At 44.3% G+C, this 19,636-nt stretch overlaps 1 protein-coding gene across 9 annotated transcripts in view; it reads right to left on the bottom strand.

The window, feature by feature from the left end:
- Nucleotides 1-19,636, bottom strand: part of ZFHX3 (zinc finger homeobox 3) — a 1,060,470-nt gene that overhangs the window by 90,094 nt on the left and 950,740 nt on the right. For all 9 annotated transcript variants that reach the window (XR_013163640.1, XM_077132887.1, XM_077132886.1 and 6 more), the window contains one exon: nt 8,947-9,178. Coding sequence is in view for 8 of the 9 variants with exons in the window: in XM_077132887.1 (XP_076989002.1) it covers nt 8,947-9,178 (232 nt within the window). In the remaining variant the exon portion in view is untranslated. The remainder of the gene's footprint in view (nt 1-8,946; nt 9,179-19,636) is intronic.

The raw sequence follows: 19,636 nt of genomic DNA, 5'->3' as shown, positions 1-19,636 counted from the left end.
GTAGCCCAAGAAATAGATCATTTGGGCTTCCCTCAGTGCAAAATAGTTAGAAATCATTGTTTCTCTGGAAAATGCATTTCAGGCAACTACAAAAAGGTGTTAAATGCCAACGCTGGGGTGAGAGATGGATAATGGGAGGCCTACACATCTGAAGGGGCCAGGGAGACGATGGGGTGACTGCTGCTTCCTGCCACTTGTGCTGTTATCCTAAAGCCCATCACATCACATAAAATCCAACAACAGAACCCCAAGGCTCTATCCACCAAAAATATCTACTCATTGGCTAACTTAGCTGCCTTTTGCTTCAGACTCAAGTCTCAAAATGTCAAGCTCCTTGGATACCTCTTCCACAAATGACTTGGGATCTTGTGGGATAAAAGGCTTCACTAAAATAGCACTTGGCATGATTCCCTTGGGGGTTCCTGTGCCTCCAGGTTGTAACTAGCCAACTGGGGGTCTTTTCTGGCATGCTCACATCCTTAGACTATGGCCCCCCAGTGCTCACCCCTCAGCACACACAGACACAATGTCTCTCCTAAGTCCAGTAACCACCAGTGATGGCTTTTTAATTTATTTTTGGCTGTGCCATTTGATACCACTCTGCCTAGCAGGAGTGATCCCTCTCAAGATTGGGCAGAGCTGGGTGGCCATGAGGACACATACCACTAACCATCCATGGAGAAACCATGGAAGACATTCCGCAGCCCCCAACTAAGAACACAGCGAGTAGGCAGGGCAACGGGGCTTGTGTTCTGTCCCGCCTTGTTTTCTTGTGTCATATGCTGATATAAACAAAACAAAAACAAAAAACCTAGTAGCTTTGATCACTTTATAAAACCAAAGCCGCTAGCAAATGATAGAGCTAGACAATGAAAAGACAAATGATATGAATCAGTGAAACGCAGGTTACTACAACTAGATCTCGGCTAATTTCTAAAGAGGTCCAACGTCCTGGCACAGATCATCTCTCCTGGAGAAGACAGAGAGGAAACAGGAGGTCAAGGGAGAGATTGTAGACTCCAGATTCACTGCCCTAGAGAGCATCCTGGCGAAGTCACGGCCTCTCCAGAAGGGCCTTCCAGAGCAGCAGCCTCTGACAGCAGCGAAACAGCACTCTGCATATGTCCACCTTCCAACAGACCAGGTCATTAGCACGTTTTGCAGAGAGCAAGCAGAAAAGTTTAATTGCCCTTAATTACCCGGTTCAAGAAGGCTCCTAGATAATGGCTCTCAGATTTCTTGCCTGGTAGCGAAGTAATTTCCCTGACTCCAGCTTCATTATACCCCTAACTTGGAAGCGATAGCCTCTCAAAGATGGCTTTCCATAACAGACACTAAAGTTCCAGGGAGAGCTGGGCCATTGCTGCAAAGGTTTCATGTATGAGGAGCCAGATCCTCAGCTTTCACACTGTGGGAGATGTGTGTATAGGTGTGTGCATGTGTGCACGCTGGGTATGGGCAAGGGGGAGGGGTGGACACACTAGCATGTTGTACTCAGAGGAAGGACTGAGACAAGGAATATGTAATCAGAAGCCATCACAATTACAAATGTAAATGAACAGGCAATTGGCACTGACCTTTGCAGATTGTTAGAGGACTAATTAAGGCAAATCAGGAACTCTGTTCCAACAGAAAAACAAGACAGTATACACCCTGAGAATTACTGCTGTCCTCTCTGTGTAGAGGCAAAATGCAAAAGAATCAGACAGTCACGCAAACTATTTATGTTTTACATAATGACAAAGAGAAAATGACTTCCATGAACAAAAAATGTATCAAGACTTACTTCTTGGAGTATTGTTAGTGCTTTTGCTGGAAAAGTGTATCAACAAGCACCACGAATATCTGAGCTCTTGCCATGTGCCAGCCACTGTATTAGATTCCATATAAATAGACCCCACCCATGAAATAGCCAGTTACACAAATTACAAACTCCTTGCTTAGAATGCTTATTTTAAAAGCTGCAAGAAAAACACTTATTAAAAAAAAAAGAAGCTATATGCTATTCTGTAAACTTCATTTTTCATTGACAGTATTATATTCTCTTTTCATTTCCATGCATAATGATCTCTCTTTATGCTTGCATTGTAAAGCATCTTTCGACAAAGCAAACCAAAATTTACAGTCCTTGCCCAAAACAGTCTTTCATCAGGGGATGCATTTAAAACAGATCAAGTCAAATTGTCTCCATTACTCACTAAGTGCTTAAAATTTCAAACACCCCAATTTGTTTTGATGCATTTTTACATTTAACTTCTCTAGTTAGAAATACTTTCTATCCCTATGCCTTCTCCCAAGCCTCATCAAAAAAATGCATGACAAAAAGGAAAAAAGAAAAAGTACAGCTGTGCCCATTTGGCAAAAACAGAACCGGCCACAACATATTTTAGTGCGCTGAGAAAAACTACACTAAAAATTGCATATAATTTAGCTATTTACAAAAAAAGACATACTTCATATTTAAAGGGCAACCGTCTGCCAATTCTGAAAAACAAAAACAAAACAACATTAAAACGTTGAAAATGGTATATATTTTAAATTCTCTTAAGCTGTATGAATTAACTAGAACTTCTCCCAGAAACTTAGTTTAAAAAAAAGATCCATCAACTCAAGTCAGCAAGTGTTTTGGTAAAGACTCTCACTAAAATCGCATCACTCCTCGGAAAGCTGCCTCCAGCTCCTGACCCCAGGAATTCACTGCCTTGAGTGCCAACAATGCAGATCTTAAAATTGGGGATGTGGGGAGGACCCAGTCTTCTGCTCCACACTAAATATTCCCTTCAACCCTGACTGGTTGTGCCCCATGTCAACGGAGCCATCATGGGATGATCTGAAAGCCTGAGCTGGTGCATTCACAGTGTTTCCACACAAGAGCAGGGAGGGGGCGATCCGCTGGGCCCCCCAACTCATACAAGTTCCAGTACATAGTAGGTCCTGGAAAGAATCATTCAATTGGATTATATTTGTGCAAAGCTTAGAGACCTATGTCTCCATGAAAGAAAGAGGAGTTAAGGGGAGGGTAAGAGAGCAGACAGCAAGAGGAGGAGGAGGAGGAGGACAAGAAAAGTGGAGAGCAGCCACACAAAGGGCCTCCTGTCTTCTTGCGGCCTGGGGCACTGACTGAGTGACACTCGCTTCAGCCTCACCCGGGAGCTGGAGCGGCCTTTTTGAGATGCACATGGGGAAGCTGATCCCCCATGTGCGCCGCCAACGGGAGCGTTCAAGAGCTTGTGGGGAACTGAGGAGAGGCCGACACGCAATGCCAGCAATCCAGAGACAGAACCTAGTAAAGCGACAGGCTTCGTCCCTCCAGGGGTAGGGAATGAGAAGCCCAAATCCCAACAGAGTCAACAGGCCGCTCGGTCTCACAGAGGATATGCTCAAGCCAATCATCAAAGTCCTGGTCGCAATAAAACACACAAAAAACTTAAAACTCACCTGGTTAGGTTGCTTTTTCTGTCTGAGATGCACATTTCCGAGCTGTTTTTCAAAAAGAGAAGGCCTGCTCTGCTGTACGTGCATGTGCAATGTGTGTGGACGTGTGTCACAGGCACGCAGGTGGAGTGCGGGGGTGAGAGTGGAAAGCAAGACCATGAAGCCCATCACGGTGGGCCACAGATCAAGGAGGAACCACTCTGCTGCTCTCTGTCAAAAGGTAAACGGAGCCACACACATGCCCAGTTGGCAAGGCTTATCCTTTGGGTGACGGCAGAACCTAGATCTTAAGTGTTTGCACCAAAAGCCTCTCAAGGCATTATGCAGCCGGTGGTGAGTTTGAACCCTGGCCAACACCGCAGAGTTCTGAAGGACTGAGGAGACCTCTGCAGATTCCTCTGACACCGTTTCACCTGCCAGACCTACACGCCCAGGTTCATTTGTAGGCTATGTGAGAAACTTGTCTGAGTGACAAACAAGTGATTTAAGTATCAGGTAAAATCTGAAGAGATGATATTTTTGTCGCCCTAGGGGAGAAATGATCCTAGAATTCACCCCATTGACTTCAGGAAGGGGAAACTGGGATACATTTTCCCTGCAGAAGGTGACATAAGACTGGGATATGAAGTAGGGAATTCAAAAAAGGAAAGGAAGTTACTTCTAGTGGATTTTGTATGAAACTTTGGGGTCTGTGGACAGCAGAGGAGAAAAGGTCCATAATGTCTCTTTTCTTTACGATGTTCTTTTAAGAAGTTTTTAAGAGCCTGGGGTGAGGGGGGATATATTTTAAGACAAGTTTTCTTCAAGTTATTTCTAAAACAGAATGAAGTTACTGTCATTATAAAGATGAATATTACACAGCAATTTCTCCCTTTTATCATTAGTAAAAAGCATAGCGTAAAGTGGGGGGGGGGGGCAGGAGACACTGGATGGGGGAAGGGGGAGCTAGAACAAGCATAAACTTGATGTCAGGCCAAAGACAATACAAAAGGATTTTGAAGTAAGGAAAGGAAATCTATCATCTAGACTGAAGCTGCTCATACACTTCAGGGGGGGAAAAAACCCCTAATACGCATTAAATGAGAGAAACCCAGAAGGCAATGGTGTAAGAAAGCAATTCCAGAGCAGACTGCATAAATAGAAGTATTACATTATAAAACAGGGAACTGTTTGTTCCAGTCCATAGACCCCGGGTGAAATGGCAGCTGTACACTATTTAGTTTGGGGCACCTCATTAATAAAAAGGAAATTCTGAGAAGAGTGAAAGAAAGAATTGAGGGGTTAAAGGGACCAGCTTTTAACGGAAGATTAAAACAATGACGTATGCAGAATGGGCAAAAAAAAAAAAGTTCTGAAATAAATAGGTCTGCATATACTGGTAGAATCCTGCAAATGACTCAACAGCAAAATAACTGGGAGTGGCAGGATTCAACACAGGCCCAAAGGCCCAGGAGAAGAACAGATGGCACATTGGTCTCTGTCCTCGGGCACGGAAGCGAGTGTGGAGGTGACCAGCTCCGACCCTCACCCCCGAAAGCATTCACGCATGGAGGTCTGGGGTCCAAAGGGACAAAGCAGCAGCTCCAGAGACTGAGGCAACTCAAATTTAACTGGATGAGGAACTTGAAAAAACATATGGGAAGGGACAGACTTGCAGTGACCTCGAAGGGACAAAAAATGTCCTGGTGACACAATAGAACTTTCCTGAGCAAGCAATTCATTTACCTGTCAGGAGGACCTGCCTTTCCATGTGCTTAAAAATAAATTAATTTTAAAAATAAAAAATATTTTTAAAAAAACCTCTAGCAGAGAGTAAGCTGTCTTCAATCTTGGAATGTCCTGTTATAGAGGCAAACATTAACATTTTAAAGAAAGGCTAGAGTGAGAGAGAAACCCGTTTTTTTTTTATATGTACAAGAGAGCAAAGGAACGACTCAGGACAGAAGCAGGTGGGCACTGGGGCTCTGAGGAGTGCGGGGAGGACGTCTCCAGGAGGAAACAGAACTGATGGAAAATCTAACACAGCAACGCACTCAGAGATGAAATGTCTGCTGCCAGCAGAGAGTTGGCCATGAATTAATCATAGGTACCTAGAAAACCAGGGAAAACAAAAAGTTGTACAAGAAGGTAAATGAAATTATAAAACTCTACATGGCTCAGCTGTGATTAATATTTATAGAGTTATAATAACGAAAACACTGAATATTAATATAACCCCAAATTATTATTTAATCATAATGGAAGATGGAAGGAAAGGAAGATTGAGTGTGTAGGGACACTGGGGAGTGAGGGGGCGTGGAGGAGCATGGAGGAATATGATGCGGGGGGGCGCGGGGTGTGTGGAGTACAGGGATGTGTGTGTGTGTATGTGTGTGTGTGTGTGTGTGTGTGTATGTATATGTGTGTGTGTGTGTGCAGTCTCTGTTTGCATGTGGGATGTAGGTACATGTAAGTGTGTATGGGATATGGTATATGTGTGAGTCTATAGGTTTGGGGTAAAGGGGTATATGCTGTGAGTGCTGGTTTGAAACTGTTATGTACCCCAGAGAAGCCAAGCTCTTCTAATCCATTCTTGTGAGTACCGACCTATTGTGGGCAGGAACTCTTGATTACGTTACTACCATGGAGATGTGACCCACCTAATTTAAGCTGGGTCTTAATTCTTTACTAGAGTCCTTTATGAGAGGACAGAGAGAGCTCAGTCAGAAAAGTTTGGAGATGGAAAAAGAAAATGCCCCAGAAGAAGCTAAGAGAGAAAGAAATGCTCAGAGACATTTTGGAGACAGTCAATGAAATGAGAAGCCAGGAGAGAAGGACCAGTAGACACTGCCGTGTGCCTTCCCATGTGACAAAGGAACCCCGGACGCCATCCGCCTTTCTTCAGTAAAGGTATCCTCTTGCTGATCGACATTTCTTGGTTTGGACATTTCTATGGCCTTAGAACTGTAAATCTGTAACCTAATAAACCCCCTTTGTAAAGGCCAATCCATTTCTGGTATATTACATTCCAGCAGCTTTAGCAAACGGAAACACCACGCCAGTGTCAGTTTATGAGTGGGGTGTATGTGTGAGTATGCATGTGTATAGGGTCTGGGATGTGCGTGTGTTTGCGTTTGTAGGTGGGATGTGTGAGTGTGTATTAACACATGGAGGGGGTGGGTATGTATCGGTGGGTGCAAGTGGGTGGTTTGTAGAATGACATAAGAGCAAAATCCTCATCTTTCAGAGTAGAAAGCCAATAAATAATGTCAGAACTTAACAAATAATAATAAGAAGAAATTACACCATACACATGTCAAAAAATACAGAACTAAGCTGGCTAGTGCTAACACATTGCCTGCAATAACTGTCGGTAGATGTGGTAGATGTGGTCAGTAGGGACATCAGAGCCTGGGTGGGGCCACTACGACGTCTTGAAGGCAGTAACCCACCCTCTCCCCCATCCAAGATGTCCCTGCACATGGTGACCCTGTGGTGGGCCTGCAGTGTTCCTAGAGAGGCAGAAGGGAACCAATAAGACATTTACGCTCAAGGAAGTTGAATGATCACATTTTGAGAGCAAATGAAAAACAAAATATGGAATTAAGGCTCAAAAGACACACTAAAAGTTGATCATCATCACCCCAGGAAAGGGGCATGCTCTTCTTCATAGTAAGGTTCATAAAACTTTTTCCTTTACAAAAATAAAAATGCATAAATTGATAGCATTAAGTTTGGAAACTCCACTTGGACACAGTGATGCAATGGCCAAGGAAGGACCTCCAAGACTGTGGCTCACTCAAGACATGAAATGAGGCGGGCAATTGGAAGGAGAAAGTGGAGAGAACACTGCCAATAAGGTCAGTGTGGCCAAATGTCTTCAAACAGCTTCTTGGATGTCTCCCTGGTACCAAAGAGCAAAGAGTCCAGAGGCTTGGGGGGCCAGAGCCAGGGACTAAAGCCTGGGTGACTCGGGCATGGGGGATGTGGGGCAGGCTGAGGACCAAAACCCAGAGAAATACATGGAGAAAGGTCAAGAGTGCCAGCAGGAGAGCAAGACAGAAGATGCCTTGGAGGCCAAGGGAAGGGAGCCTCAGGAAGGGAACAGGCAACACTACATGCAACAAAAAGTCAAAGAAGCCTAAGGCCCAGCAGAGCTGCAGGACCAGGTAGTCAGAAGGTCAATGGTGACCTTTAAAAGCAGGTTGGGGATGGGAGGAGTCAGGCTACCACAAGCTGAGGAGGGGACAAGGAAAGGATAGTACAGTTTATTTGTTCAAGAATCTTAAAGGGAAACAAAGACTGTGTGGTAGAGAGGAGACACAAGATTAAAGGACGGCTTTTGTTTTATTGTTTTTAAAGAGGCAACGGACTGTTCTGTGCTTACAGGTAAAGAGAAAAGAGCTGGAAGACTAAAAAAATAGAAAAGAGAGTATAATTTCTACAGAGCGGGGTCCCAGGGAGGACAAGATTCACAAAGAGGAAGAAGGGAGAAGGAGAGAAAAAGCAGCAGAAAAGACTACAGGATAAGGAGCAGATGCTGGGCCAGTTCCCACCACATGGTCTCTGCTCTCTCTGGGAAGCAGCAGGCAGCACTGACCCAGACAACAAGAGGAATCACTCTAAAACACAATTTGAAAAGTTTTAGAGCAAGCATGCTTGGTTTTAAATCTCTCTCAAGTTCATTTATACAGACCAGACCTTCAGGCCACAATCTTCCTGTCTTAATACCAAGACAGACATAATTTAATATGTGTTTTATATCAGTTCGAACCAATAAATTGAATCTAGAGTATAGACTAGAGGAATTTGGAGAGAGGGGACAAAACATCTGTTGGTCTACTCACTGGGTAGTGGCTTCTGACTTCCTTAAGGCTGAGCATTTGCCTAAGTTCTGAAGAAAAGTACTGCTAAGTTCCTTTAAAACAAACAAAATCAAAACAACAATCCATGTCCTTTCCAGAAATCAACGGTCACCTGTAAGATCAGTAATGGACATGAGGACCAGCTACACAAGTGTGGGTTGAATTATGTCCCCCAAAATGATGAGTGCAAGTCTTAACCCCAGTCCCGTGAATGGGACCTTATTTGGAATAGGGTCTCTGAAGATGTCATTTGTCAGCATGAGGCCGCACTGGATTAGGGTGGGCCCTGATATCCTTACAAGGCAAGGAAATCTGCACCCAGCACAGATATATGGTCACCAGAGAGATGGTCAGATGAAGATGGAGGAGAAAGAGACTGCAGTGATACATCTTACAAGCCAAGGAATGCAGGTACTGCCAGCACCCTCTAGAAACTAGAAGAGGCAAAGAAGGTTCTCCTCTACAGGTGGCAGAGGGAGCATGGCCCTGCTAATACCTTGATTTCTGACTTGTAGCCTCCAGAACTATAAGGCAATAAAATGTGTGTTATTTTGAGCCACACAGATTGTGGTACTTTGTGATGGCAGCCCTGGGACACCAAGATGACCAGTAGCTTCTTCCTCCAAACCAAGCTCTCAGGATGCCTCCTGCCTGTCAAGACACTCACCTGGGTCAGTGGAGGGACACCTGCGGATAGTGAAGATCTGCCCCAGGTCCTCATCTTCCTCGGGAAGACCCTTCTGTAGCCGCTGCAGCTTGCGCAGGCTCTCACTGCGCTGGTGCTTCATGGAGCGCACATGCTGGATGAGGTTGAGCTTGGCCTTGGTGGAGTAGTTGCACAGGACACAGTGGTAGTAGCAGCTCTCCCCCTCAACGCCACTCTCATGCTGCTGGAGGTGCTGTGGGAGCAAGGGAGAGGGACACAACCTGGGTAAGTCACGCAAGGTTCACACCTGCGTGAGACTGCCCTGTCTTGGCCGCAGCCAAACAAGAAGTTTGTTGAGACTTCTTAGAGGGGTTGTTTTCTGTTTTCCCCAACATACCCTACTTACTTTAGCAGCTTTTTGGAGGCAAGCACCAAGCTGACTTTCATCCCTGTCTCCCCTGAACATCCCCTGCTGTATGATTTTTCAGGAGCACAGATAATACAACTGATCAACTAGACACTCTCCCAGTGTAGCAAAGTTTCCTGACTTTGTTGAACTTTATTAAAGTTTCTCCCTTTCACTCTCCAAAATGTCCTATTTAATTCAGATCAGGAGCTGACAAACTATGGCCCATGGGCCAAATCCAACTCACCACCAATTCTTGTAAATAAAGTTTTATTGGAAACAGCCATGCCCATTCATTTACATGGTTAATATGCTCATATATTTACTTGTCCTTCCCTCATCCTCTTTGCCCCAGTCACCTGAGCCTGGAACAAGGAGCCACACAAGTGCCCAACAAATGCCTAGGAACTGCTTTGTGATACTGGTCTTCTCTCTGATCCACACTTGTTCTGTCTGGGGCCCACACCTCGGTAACTCTTTCTGATCCTGTTTGGCTATCTTTCTTGTCTGACATAATACATAACACAGAGCAGGTGGAGTGGTGAATATTCCCATGCCTGGGAATACTGAAAATATAACAGTGACCCTACGAGTGCTTCCTATCTGATGCCACTGTTCCAAGACTTTTGTGTCATACACGCATGCCCTACATTCATCAGCTAGGTGTTATAGAAAAGTCACTGGAGGAGGGTTGTGGCCATCAACCAAGAAGCTGACTAAACAATTCCACGAGAAATCTGCCTATGGCACGAACCTGCAGGTAAGAATGTTAAGCGCTTTGTTTGCATCCATTAGAGAAAAATCCCCCTCTTTCCCTCTAAATGGGTGACTTAATATGCTTGAATGCAGAACCTTGGAGCAAAATAAAATCCCCACAAGTAATAGCTGTCCTAGAACAATTTCACAACTAGAAGGAGTCTGAAGAACTGGCAAGACCAATGTTAAGCGTTAAAGAAATTACAACTGATAGAAAAAACTTACTTTTCTTGAAATAAACTTGAAATGAGCTTTTTAATGATTTAGCTTTAATTTCCCTCTTATAAATCACCTTACAGATGATTTTAGGAGGGGACGTGCCAAGGCAATGCTTTCTATTGGCTACTATCGAGGGAGAAGAAGGTTAATGGGGTAGATATAAAGGAAAAAAGATGGGCTTGCCAATGTTCAATCTCCCCTACTCCTCCAGAAGGCCCCTCAACAGCCAAAAACTCAACTAGGATATTCCTAAGAGCAAGGGTTTGGCTGGGGATCGAGGAATAGGAAACCTATACAAGAGCCAGGTACTGCTGTCTTAGCCACCAAGATCAAAAGAATTACATATAATAAAGCCTCAACTAAAACTGAAAGACCAAAAATTAATGAGGAAAATAACCACAGAATCCAAAGTAGTAAATTCTATCAAAGAATGTCAGTGGCATTGTAAACCAATAAGTCAGAGCAAGAATCATTAAAGCTTTAACCCCAAATCCTCATCACCTCCTCATGAAACAGGATTTCCTTGCAATAAGGCATTGGATTTTAAACATAACTTTTAATTTAGATGTGGAGTTTCTAGTCTAAATGGCTGGAATTTCCGATCTCTGAGCCGGCCAAAATAGAGAGAGAATATGGCCAAAAAGATTTGGCTGAGAGCTGAGATGTGTCAAATGTCCTTTATCCTCAGATCTTCAGGGGCTCTTAGGGATTCCTTTGTATAAATTCTAAATTGAAATAAATGTCATACTGGGAACTCCTGCTTCTAAAAAAACCTGACATTGTTTAGATGTTCCAAAACCACTCTACAATCAAGCTGTTGCTATTAAACAACAATCTCTTTACTACCATCCACTCTTTGTCATTTTAGAGTCATTTTGGAAGGAAATGGGCACAGACTACAAACTGTGGGGAAATGAATGAAAGGAAATGGGAGAGAAAGCGATGAGGCGAACACAGTCACAACCTCTACCACTGATTCTGATTTAGGAAACATGTAGGGTGGCCCTTTGTTACAGACATAAAATAAAGCTTAATTCAAAACTCAAGCTTGCTCTTCAAAGCAAACTCATTCCCCAAGACACACACACACCCCAAATACAGAAGAAACTACTTCTTGATTGCTAGAAAACACCTGCTTAGAAAGGTTAATGCCAACCTAAACATGTGCTCTCAACCTGGGTCTCCTGATGTCTACCAGCATGTGACCAATTCTGTTCTCACCAAATTTTGTACGTTCTCACTGTTTCCTTCCCATTTTGTCCAACCTGGAACAAACGGGGACTCAAAGATAGCAAGAAGGATGGTTTTCTGACCTCTGTGGCCCTCTCCACACCATCTGGTTATTTTTTAATCCTTGAGCTACATGGCCAACAAGGTCAACCCCATGACCCAGTTGGCCATCCCATTCCCCAAAGGCACTAGCCCCATCCCTAGAATTCTACTCTTGGAACCTACATATAAAGCAGCAGGAAGGGGTGGGGCTAAAGAGGCAGCTGAGCACTCCATCCCGGCAAGTCATTAAGCCAACGACAAGCTTTGGTTGCAGAAGAGAGTAGGAGATGTTTTCATTTGGAGAAGAAGGGAGAATAATTTTTTCCTGATCCAGCTAATTAGAATACCCTCAATTGGGACCACAATGTATTTAATTAAATTCACTGTAATATATGAAGAATCCACAAAGGCACAAATCCCAGTGGTACACTCAGTAAAAGAAGTGCCTCTTTTCAGAGATCTTGCTGTCCACACCAGGCAGTAAATGTTACTCCCAAATGTTTCTCAAATCCTGAACCCTTCGCCCCACCCCACTCTCTCCACCTTTATGGCAGAGCTCTGCCATCCTCCAGGCAGGGGACCCAGACTTTGACTTTCCCATTTTTCTTTCCTCTGTGTTCAAGACTCCTAACTGCTCATCTCTGTCAGGCCAAGGACATCATTTAAGAAGAAGACAAAACAATGTCAACTGTTGCTAGTGTACAGGGAGGCAGGCCACACACAGGCCCAAAGAAAACTGGCTGTTGAACATATTTGGTGGGGTTTTTGTTTTGGTTTGAGTCTAAGCATCTACAACACTTTAGACACTGGGGTAAACTCACACAGACTGTATACTGCCCTAGGGGCTCAAGCTGCAAGTATTTCAGGCCCAGACAGCAGAAGATACGCCAGGTCATGTGACAAGGATCTCCTTGTGTGAAGATATCGCCTATATCTTCTGAACTTCGGAGACTCATTGAAGAATGGTCAGTGTGTACTCACAAACTACTCACAAGGAAGTAAGACCAACTAGTAATGGAATAAAGGAAGATCAACCTAGCTGAAGAGCAGCAACTAAGGTCCACCCAAACTCACTTGGCCTGGCCAGCTTCTCCCCATAAGCTTGAATCTACCTAAGGTTTTCTTTTACTTTCTCCATATGCCACAAAAGACTGGTTTAGATGAACTGCAAATCTATAGTTTTCAGCGAAAGAAACTTCTACACTTGGCAATAGGATTTACTTTCCATAAGCTCAAAGAAGTCAAATGACCTCTAGGAAGGAAAAAAGTATTCAGCTTGATGCTTAACTAGATACGGAAAAGTAGCCCAACCGTCTCCAACATCTACAAACTACTACTGGGAAGCAGATAATAGCTCACCCTTAACACAAGTAATCTAGAGTCTGACCAACTATGGGCAGGTCAGCACTCATGCTAGAAATGATCTCCACTTACATTGGTGAGGGATCTTCTTGTACCTCTTTCTGCTTTTGTTACAGCTATTTAGATTTTTTTAAATGCTTCTCCAAACCTCAGTTTTGCTGAAAAATGCCTCTCCTGTGCTCCTGACACGCAAATGTCAAATGTCCCACATCTACCACAGTGACTTCCCTTCTGGGTCTGGGTCTGGGTCAGGGAGAAGAACTTGGAAAAGCAAAGCCCTTGCTGCAGTAAGAGGCACCTTTGACAATGCACCTGGTACATAAAGCCATGTGCAGAAAGCAAATTAATGAAAGACAAAAAGAATGATGGGATGGGAGGGGACAGGAAGGGAAGGGAAGAGAATCGGGCTGTGTTGCTTTGTGGGACTCGATTCACCTGTTATGCTCCTTCACCCTGGCCAAATACCAAAAGTCAAAAAGAGACAAGAAGGCTCTCGTTAGAAAATAATTCATCATGAAAAATTAAAAAAACATGTTCCTGTTACTTGTTTCCTAGGAAAACTAAGCAACTTGTCAGAGAACATTGATTTCCATAAATCTGGAGGGGGCCGAGCTCCCTCCTCCTCCCCAACAATAGGGAACTTCTAACACCTGGTTCTCCATGCATGGAATGCATAATATTGATCAGGTTTTGTCAAGGCTTCCCCTTTAAAGTAGAAATGGATGAAGTGCTTTCTGATAAACACACACATACACAGGCGCGCACACACACACACACACACTACGATTCACAAAAGAAGCTTCCTTGGGAAATACCACCTGTTACTATAAACACACACCAGTCTCTCTTACCCCACTTTGCAGGACACATAACCCAATGCTATTGTGAGCACAAATGGAAACAAGAGGCTCTCTGATGGGAAACGCAGCTCTGAGGCATCCCCCAGAGCACATGAGCTACCCCACGGGAAAACCAGATGCTTGCTGCCTAGCAGAGAAGAAACCCTATGGCGAAGGTCCTGGAAAGCCCCTTGAGATACCTGTCAGGGCTCTAGCTGCACAGCACTGAGGGAGAGGCAGGCAGAAAGTCCTGTCTGACTCTAAGTCTCCTGCAGTCCATAAAACTGCAGGTTCAGGATGCCCCAGGCCACTGTCGCCTCACCCTCTGGAGGGAAAAGCTGCAAACCACTACAGGGAGGGAGAGGGCCAGAAAAACCTCATTGACCATTTCCACTGAGAAGAAACAGGAAGGGGATGAGGAGCCCGAGTTCCACATTATTCTCTTAAAGTTTAGTTTTCTAATTCCTCAACCTTACAAGAGGAAACTGGGAAGATGTGAGTGGGTAGCAATTAAACATTGTACGCATGCGCAACATTTACCCCCAACGAGGCAACTACACTGACATTTGTTTTGTTGTTTTGCTTGTTGTTGTAACACAAACATTACTTAAAGGGAAAACTTCATATCACCACTAATAATAGAAAACCAGTTTTTTTTTAACGTGCAAGCATTAAAAATCTGCAAGGGATGCAAATTAAAAGAATGAGACACACTTATGCAAATAAGACAAAAGTGAAACAAGTAACTTCTACCCTACACGAGTTTTTTAATTTTCTCATTATTACTCTATGAGGACAGGAGCATTTGGCTCATGACCTTGGAAGATCCCAAGCTCAGAGATCACAGGACTCTCCCAGGGTCTCCCAGGGAGTAGAATAAACAGGACTCGAACCTAGGCTGCGATTCCAATTCCACACTCATCTGAGCACTGGCCACAGGGCCATTCTTGAACCTGGACTCCCCAGACCCAGAGAGTCACTCTGAATACCTAAAACAAATTATTTCAGCTCTAACATGACTGGGGGTAGGGACAGTTAATTGTTTTAATCAGTGAGACTGTGTTACAATTGCAAATTTAACGTCACATCTTTAGGAAAGTTCCTGAAAGGTCAACCTAAATATATAAACTTTTTCTGTTTAATGTTGGCTTTTCATCCACTTGTGCCCTTGTCCTTGGCACATGCTAATTTAGTCCTATTTCACTGTAGGAACCCTGCAGACACCATAAGATTCATAAGAAAAAGTGAAAGGAAGTAAAAATGTTCCCTTAGATCAATCCATTTGGGTTGCTCTGACCTATTTTCTGGTTTTTAGGCCAGATTTCTTATCCCTGGAACAAGCTGTGATTGTTCACTCCCAGTATGTGAGCTCAGGCCATGTTCTACCTCTGGAATGCCTTCCTCATTCCATTCTGCCAAGCCATCCGCTGTCCTTCCATCAGGATGCAGCTCAAAGTCAAATATCAAGGCACCTGTTTCCATCCCATGCCAAACATTTTCCAGTTGCTTCTTCCTCTTGTATGCCTACAGCCCGTCATTATTCTGTCTAAATACTTTGGAATTCCTGGCCTGTATTCTACTCCCTTAAAAGTCAGCCTTTTTCTCTCCAACACAGAGATGCTCAGAGCATAGGCGAGGGAAGAAGATGTTTAGGGAATCACACAGTCTGTGTTCTTACTTCATGCATGGCCACAAGACTCATCCACATTACAGACCTTCCAAGAAAAAGGTATGACATCAAAATCTGTCTTGACCTCTTCAAAACAGATTTTCCCTACCAAGAATCTAGGAAAACTACCTATATTTAGGGTACCATATATGAATTTTCTTGTATATCATTCTTGATAGTGACTGTGGGCCATCTGTCCATTTTGTTGAACAGATGAAACTCTTCTTGCTGCAAAAAAGGACACTGGCCCAGAGCACAGCAAGGCCCATAGAACACAAGCTCGCTGAAGTAGGATTTGTAATGGGGAACCAAAGGCTTTGGCAAATGGCCTGCAGCTCATTGACTGCCAAGTAAGTTAGCCAAAAAGACAATCCTGATTGTGGCCTTGGATTGTGGGTAAGCCCTGCTTAGTGCCTCAGTTTCCCTTTCTCTCTGGGAAAGAAGTGTTGGAAAAGTGCCTTGTCCGCAGTAGGTGCTCTGATACTTGATGTTATGGAAAAGATTAAAATGTGGTTAATCCATTATAAAGTTGGGAAAAGGGTTCCTAAGCCATACAGAGTCATGGCCCACTGATCTAGGCTTTATTTCAACCTCACTGCTCAATTTAACCAGAGAAAGACTGCAGCCTTCTAACAGAAGAATGGTCACTGGCCATCAGTCCAATATCTCTTGCTGTGCCAACACTGCCCCCCTTCCCAGTGTCTCCCTTACCCAATTCTCTTTGAATAGGCCAAGCCAGGAAATTAAGGTGTTGATTCTACTAAAAATACCATATATATAAATAGTGACTCCATATCCCCTTCTAGAGTTTTCCTAACAGACAGAAATGAAATCTATTAGGTGATGGCATCAGGCATCAACATTCCACAAGGGTCAACATCACGACTTTTCCAGAAAAGATTCAAAGCCAAGGCAGATACCATCCCCAGATGATTATAAATTTATGTAATTATTTTTCTCCTAGAATGTACTATACTTCTCTTAAGGGGAAAGCTAACATTGAGACTTAAGAACCAGGAAATGCCATTCTTGAAAAGGAAAAGACACAAGGATATAAAGTCTTGCCTCCAGCCTTGGATCACAGGTGAGTCCAGCTGAGTACCTCAGTCTCCCTCACTGGCATTTTCTCCGGGAAAGAAGTTTATGAAAAGAGGCTTGCATACAGTAAGTGTTTGCATACAGTAAGTGCTTAATATTATGACTTTTGACAGCTGTGGACACCCTCTGGACCCAGAGACTTTCAGGGGTGATAGGTAATGTTCTTATTCCAAAGAGGCCCACTTTCCCTTCTGCCTAGACAGACGCGCTGCACATATGCTGAGAATTTGTCACATTTTCCAGGTAGACTGCAGTAACTTTTAGTAGTGGCTCTTTACGGCTGGGTGACACTTTCAAGCATTTGCAAACAGGAATGCCTGTTTGGGGGGAACCTGTTAGATGTGCAGAGGCAGGGCCTCTCTTAGGAGGAGGACCCACCAAAAACAGAGTCACCATGGGCATCGAATTCTACAATGATCAAATGAGCATCTACAAAGTTTAGAAGCCAAGTGGAGGTATATGGGTAGATAAGACAACAAGGTAGCTCCCACAAAGCTAATCTCAAGTTGATAACTTCCTAAAACTATCTCCAACTCTTCAGGATCTGAAAAGTATAGTCTAGGGTAGTATACTAGTAACAGTAACTTCCTTCATTCGTTCAGATGCACTTCTTTCCTACCTTCCAGCTCTCGCAGGTTTAAGCAATGAGCAAAAATAAAAGTCATCGTATAGGTGCTACTCCAGCTGTCCTCTGGAAACTTGCTGTCAAACTGCTGCCAACTGTGGCAATTAATGAGCACTCCCACATAAGGTGGCCCAGTGGAAAACCCTCTCCTCTGGTTCTCACTGGCTGTACTACATCTTGGGCCAGTCAGGAGCCCTGCTGAAGCTCAGTTTCCTCAACTGCAAAATGGGACAATAAAAGAAACTCCCCCCATAGCACCACTGGAAGGATTCAATAGGTATACCAAAAAAAAAAAAAAAAAAATCATTGCTTCCATCTTTTATTCCTCCCAAACTTTGGGATTAGGGCTGGAAATGAGTATCTACTGAACTTACCAATTTGACATTTCCCTCCTAGGCTCCAAAGAGGAATCCACTGCTGACAGTAAAGAAACTGCGATGCACAGAAATTAAGTCACCTGTCTGAAGTCATACCACCGATATAAGTGGAACCAGGATCCAAATCCAAAGCCCACGTCCTTGTCTCAGAACCCTATGTGCTTGCTGGCTCTCTTTGCCCATCAGGACACCAATATCATAACCATCAAGGGTCACGTTCTTTACTGTGTCCGCCAAAGCCCCAGGCGCAGAATAGAAGGGCAAGGAGGAGAGCTCAGCTGCAAAGGTCAGTGGACGCGTCCCTGATTCCCCAAATCCACTCTGAAGCAACATTCGTCTCTCCAACATCCTGACTGAATACAACAGGAAAAATACTTCCCTGGTGATCCAACAGGTGTGTTACCTCAGCTGTAATATGGTGATATTTACACTTGCCTGGCCTGACTGTGAGGCGATTTTCAAAATCACATATGTTTGGAAGCCTCCGGAAGATGCAATGGGTGGGTTACCACACCGTAACCATTTTTCTACCTGGAGCCCAGACCACACTTCCTCATTTCTGACTGGCAGGTGGGACACCTGAGTTGGGTGGTAATGCCGCAGAAAGTGTTCCAGCTCAGTGGTTCTATTACTTCAGCAGGCATCAGCAGCACCTGAGACCCAGCCTGCTGGCTCACCTCGGGGGTTTCTCATTCAGAATATCTGTGGTAAGGTCCCAAGGATTCATATTTCTAGTGACTTCCCAGGTAATGCTGATACGCTACTGTCCAGGGACCACGCTTTTAGAATCCCCATTCTAGCTTCTGCAGCAACCACCTCAGAAGGGACCAAAATCAGGTACGTGGAGACATTCCCCTATAAGGAGGAAAACTTCCAAGGTCTAAAATCTCTGTCGCCACCTTGCCCGGGGGGGGTATTTCAGATTCTAGCAAACTGCGCTAGATAAATCATGCAAGGCCTGCACACGAGAATTCACCCCTTTAATGAAAAAGTCACATGGAAGCAGCTGCCCACTACTGGCCTGCTCCAGATACTTTATAAAAGTCAGAATTGCCTCTATTTATCTTCTTCTACCCTTTCCCACCTGCCGTCTAAAATTTCCTGGGGTCATCACTGAAAGCGTGACTCCTGACGGTGGAGCATGAAGCATCACTTTTTCCTCCTTGGCTCTGCACCCTGCTGGGTGCACCTGTCCAGATGTCTTGCTGGACCGAAGCCCAGAGGAGAATTTCAACCAAATATGAGAAAAATAAAATGCTCTTTAAAATTCCTCCCACGCTCTTGAGCCTTCTGCTTGCTGCTGCTGAGAGCACGAATTTGGCGCTCAAACCCAGAGGCATCTCTTGAGCTCCCACGGTTTGCTGACAGATGCCCTCATCACCTTCATTAAGAGAAACGACTTGGGCTGCCAGGGTGACATGGGCCGACTCCTTCCTTATAGGAGGTGCTTACTTTCTATTTTATTTCATTTTTCCCTTGACAGAGCAAATGGTAGCACGATGGGGCAAGAGGACAAAAGTCCCGCAAAACCAGCGCCTTGGGCTTAGATCATGCTGGCTGCTTGCAGGCATTTCACCCCTCCTCAAATTCGACGGATTTTGTGGAAGGTTAAAGGAAACTTATGGGAGGGGGGACAAGAAACCAAAATGGAATAGAGAGCAAGATGCTGCTTTCAGGAAGCAGAGCCGAGTGTGAACTGCTGGGGTCAGGAGGCCAGGAGAAGACCGCCTGCTGAGAGGACCACCACGTGGCAGGAGAGGGGACGCAGTTTTGTGAACGATGACACAGCTAGTTTCTCTGCTCTGCTTTCGGGTTCCCCCCATAAATAACCCAGACAAACACCCGACGGACGGGGTTTCACTTTCCTTCCCCATACCCCCCTTTATAAGTCTCATTAAAAGCCGATACAGTTCGGCCTCAAGATGGAGAGCTCAGCATGGATTTTACTGAACGTTAAATCAGCCAACAAGCGCAGCCAGCAAACTCTGTGGCACTTTAACTTTAAATAATGCAATAATTATTGAATTTCCTTTTTATAACTGAAGTGCTGGAATGTAAACAATGGGGCTGTAATTGCAGGAAAGGGGG

Source organism: Tamandua tetradactyla, chromosome 16 (genome assembly GCF_023851605.1).
Source record: "Tamandua tetradactyla isolate mTamTet1 chromosome 16, mTamTet1.pri, whole genome shotgun sequence".
NCBI classification, from domain to species: domain Eukaryota; kingdom Metazoa; phylum Chordata; class Mammalia; order Pilosa; family Myrmecophagidae; genus Tamandua; species Tamandua tetradactyla.
This window is presented reverse-complemented; position numbering and strand designations above follow the sequence as displayed.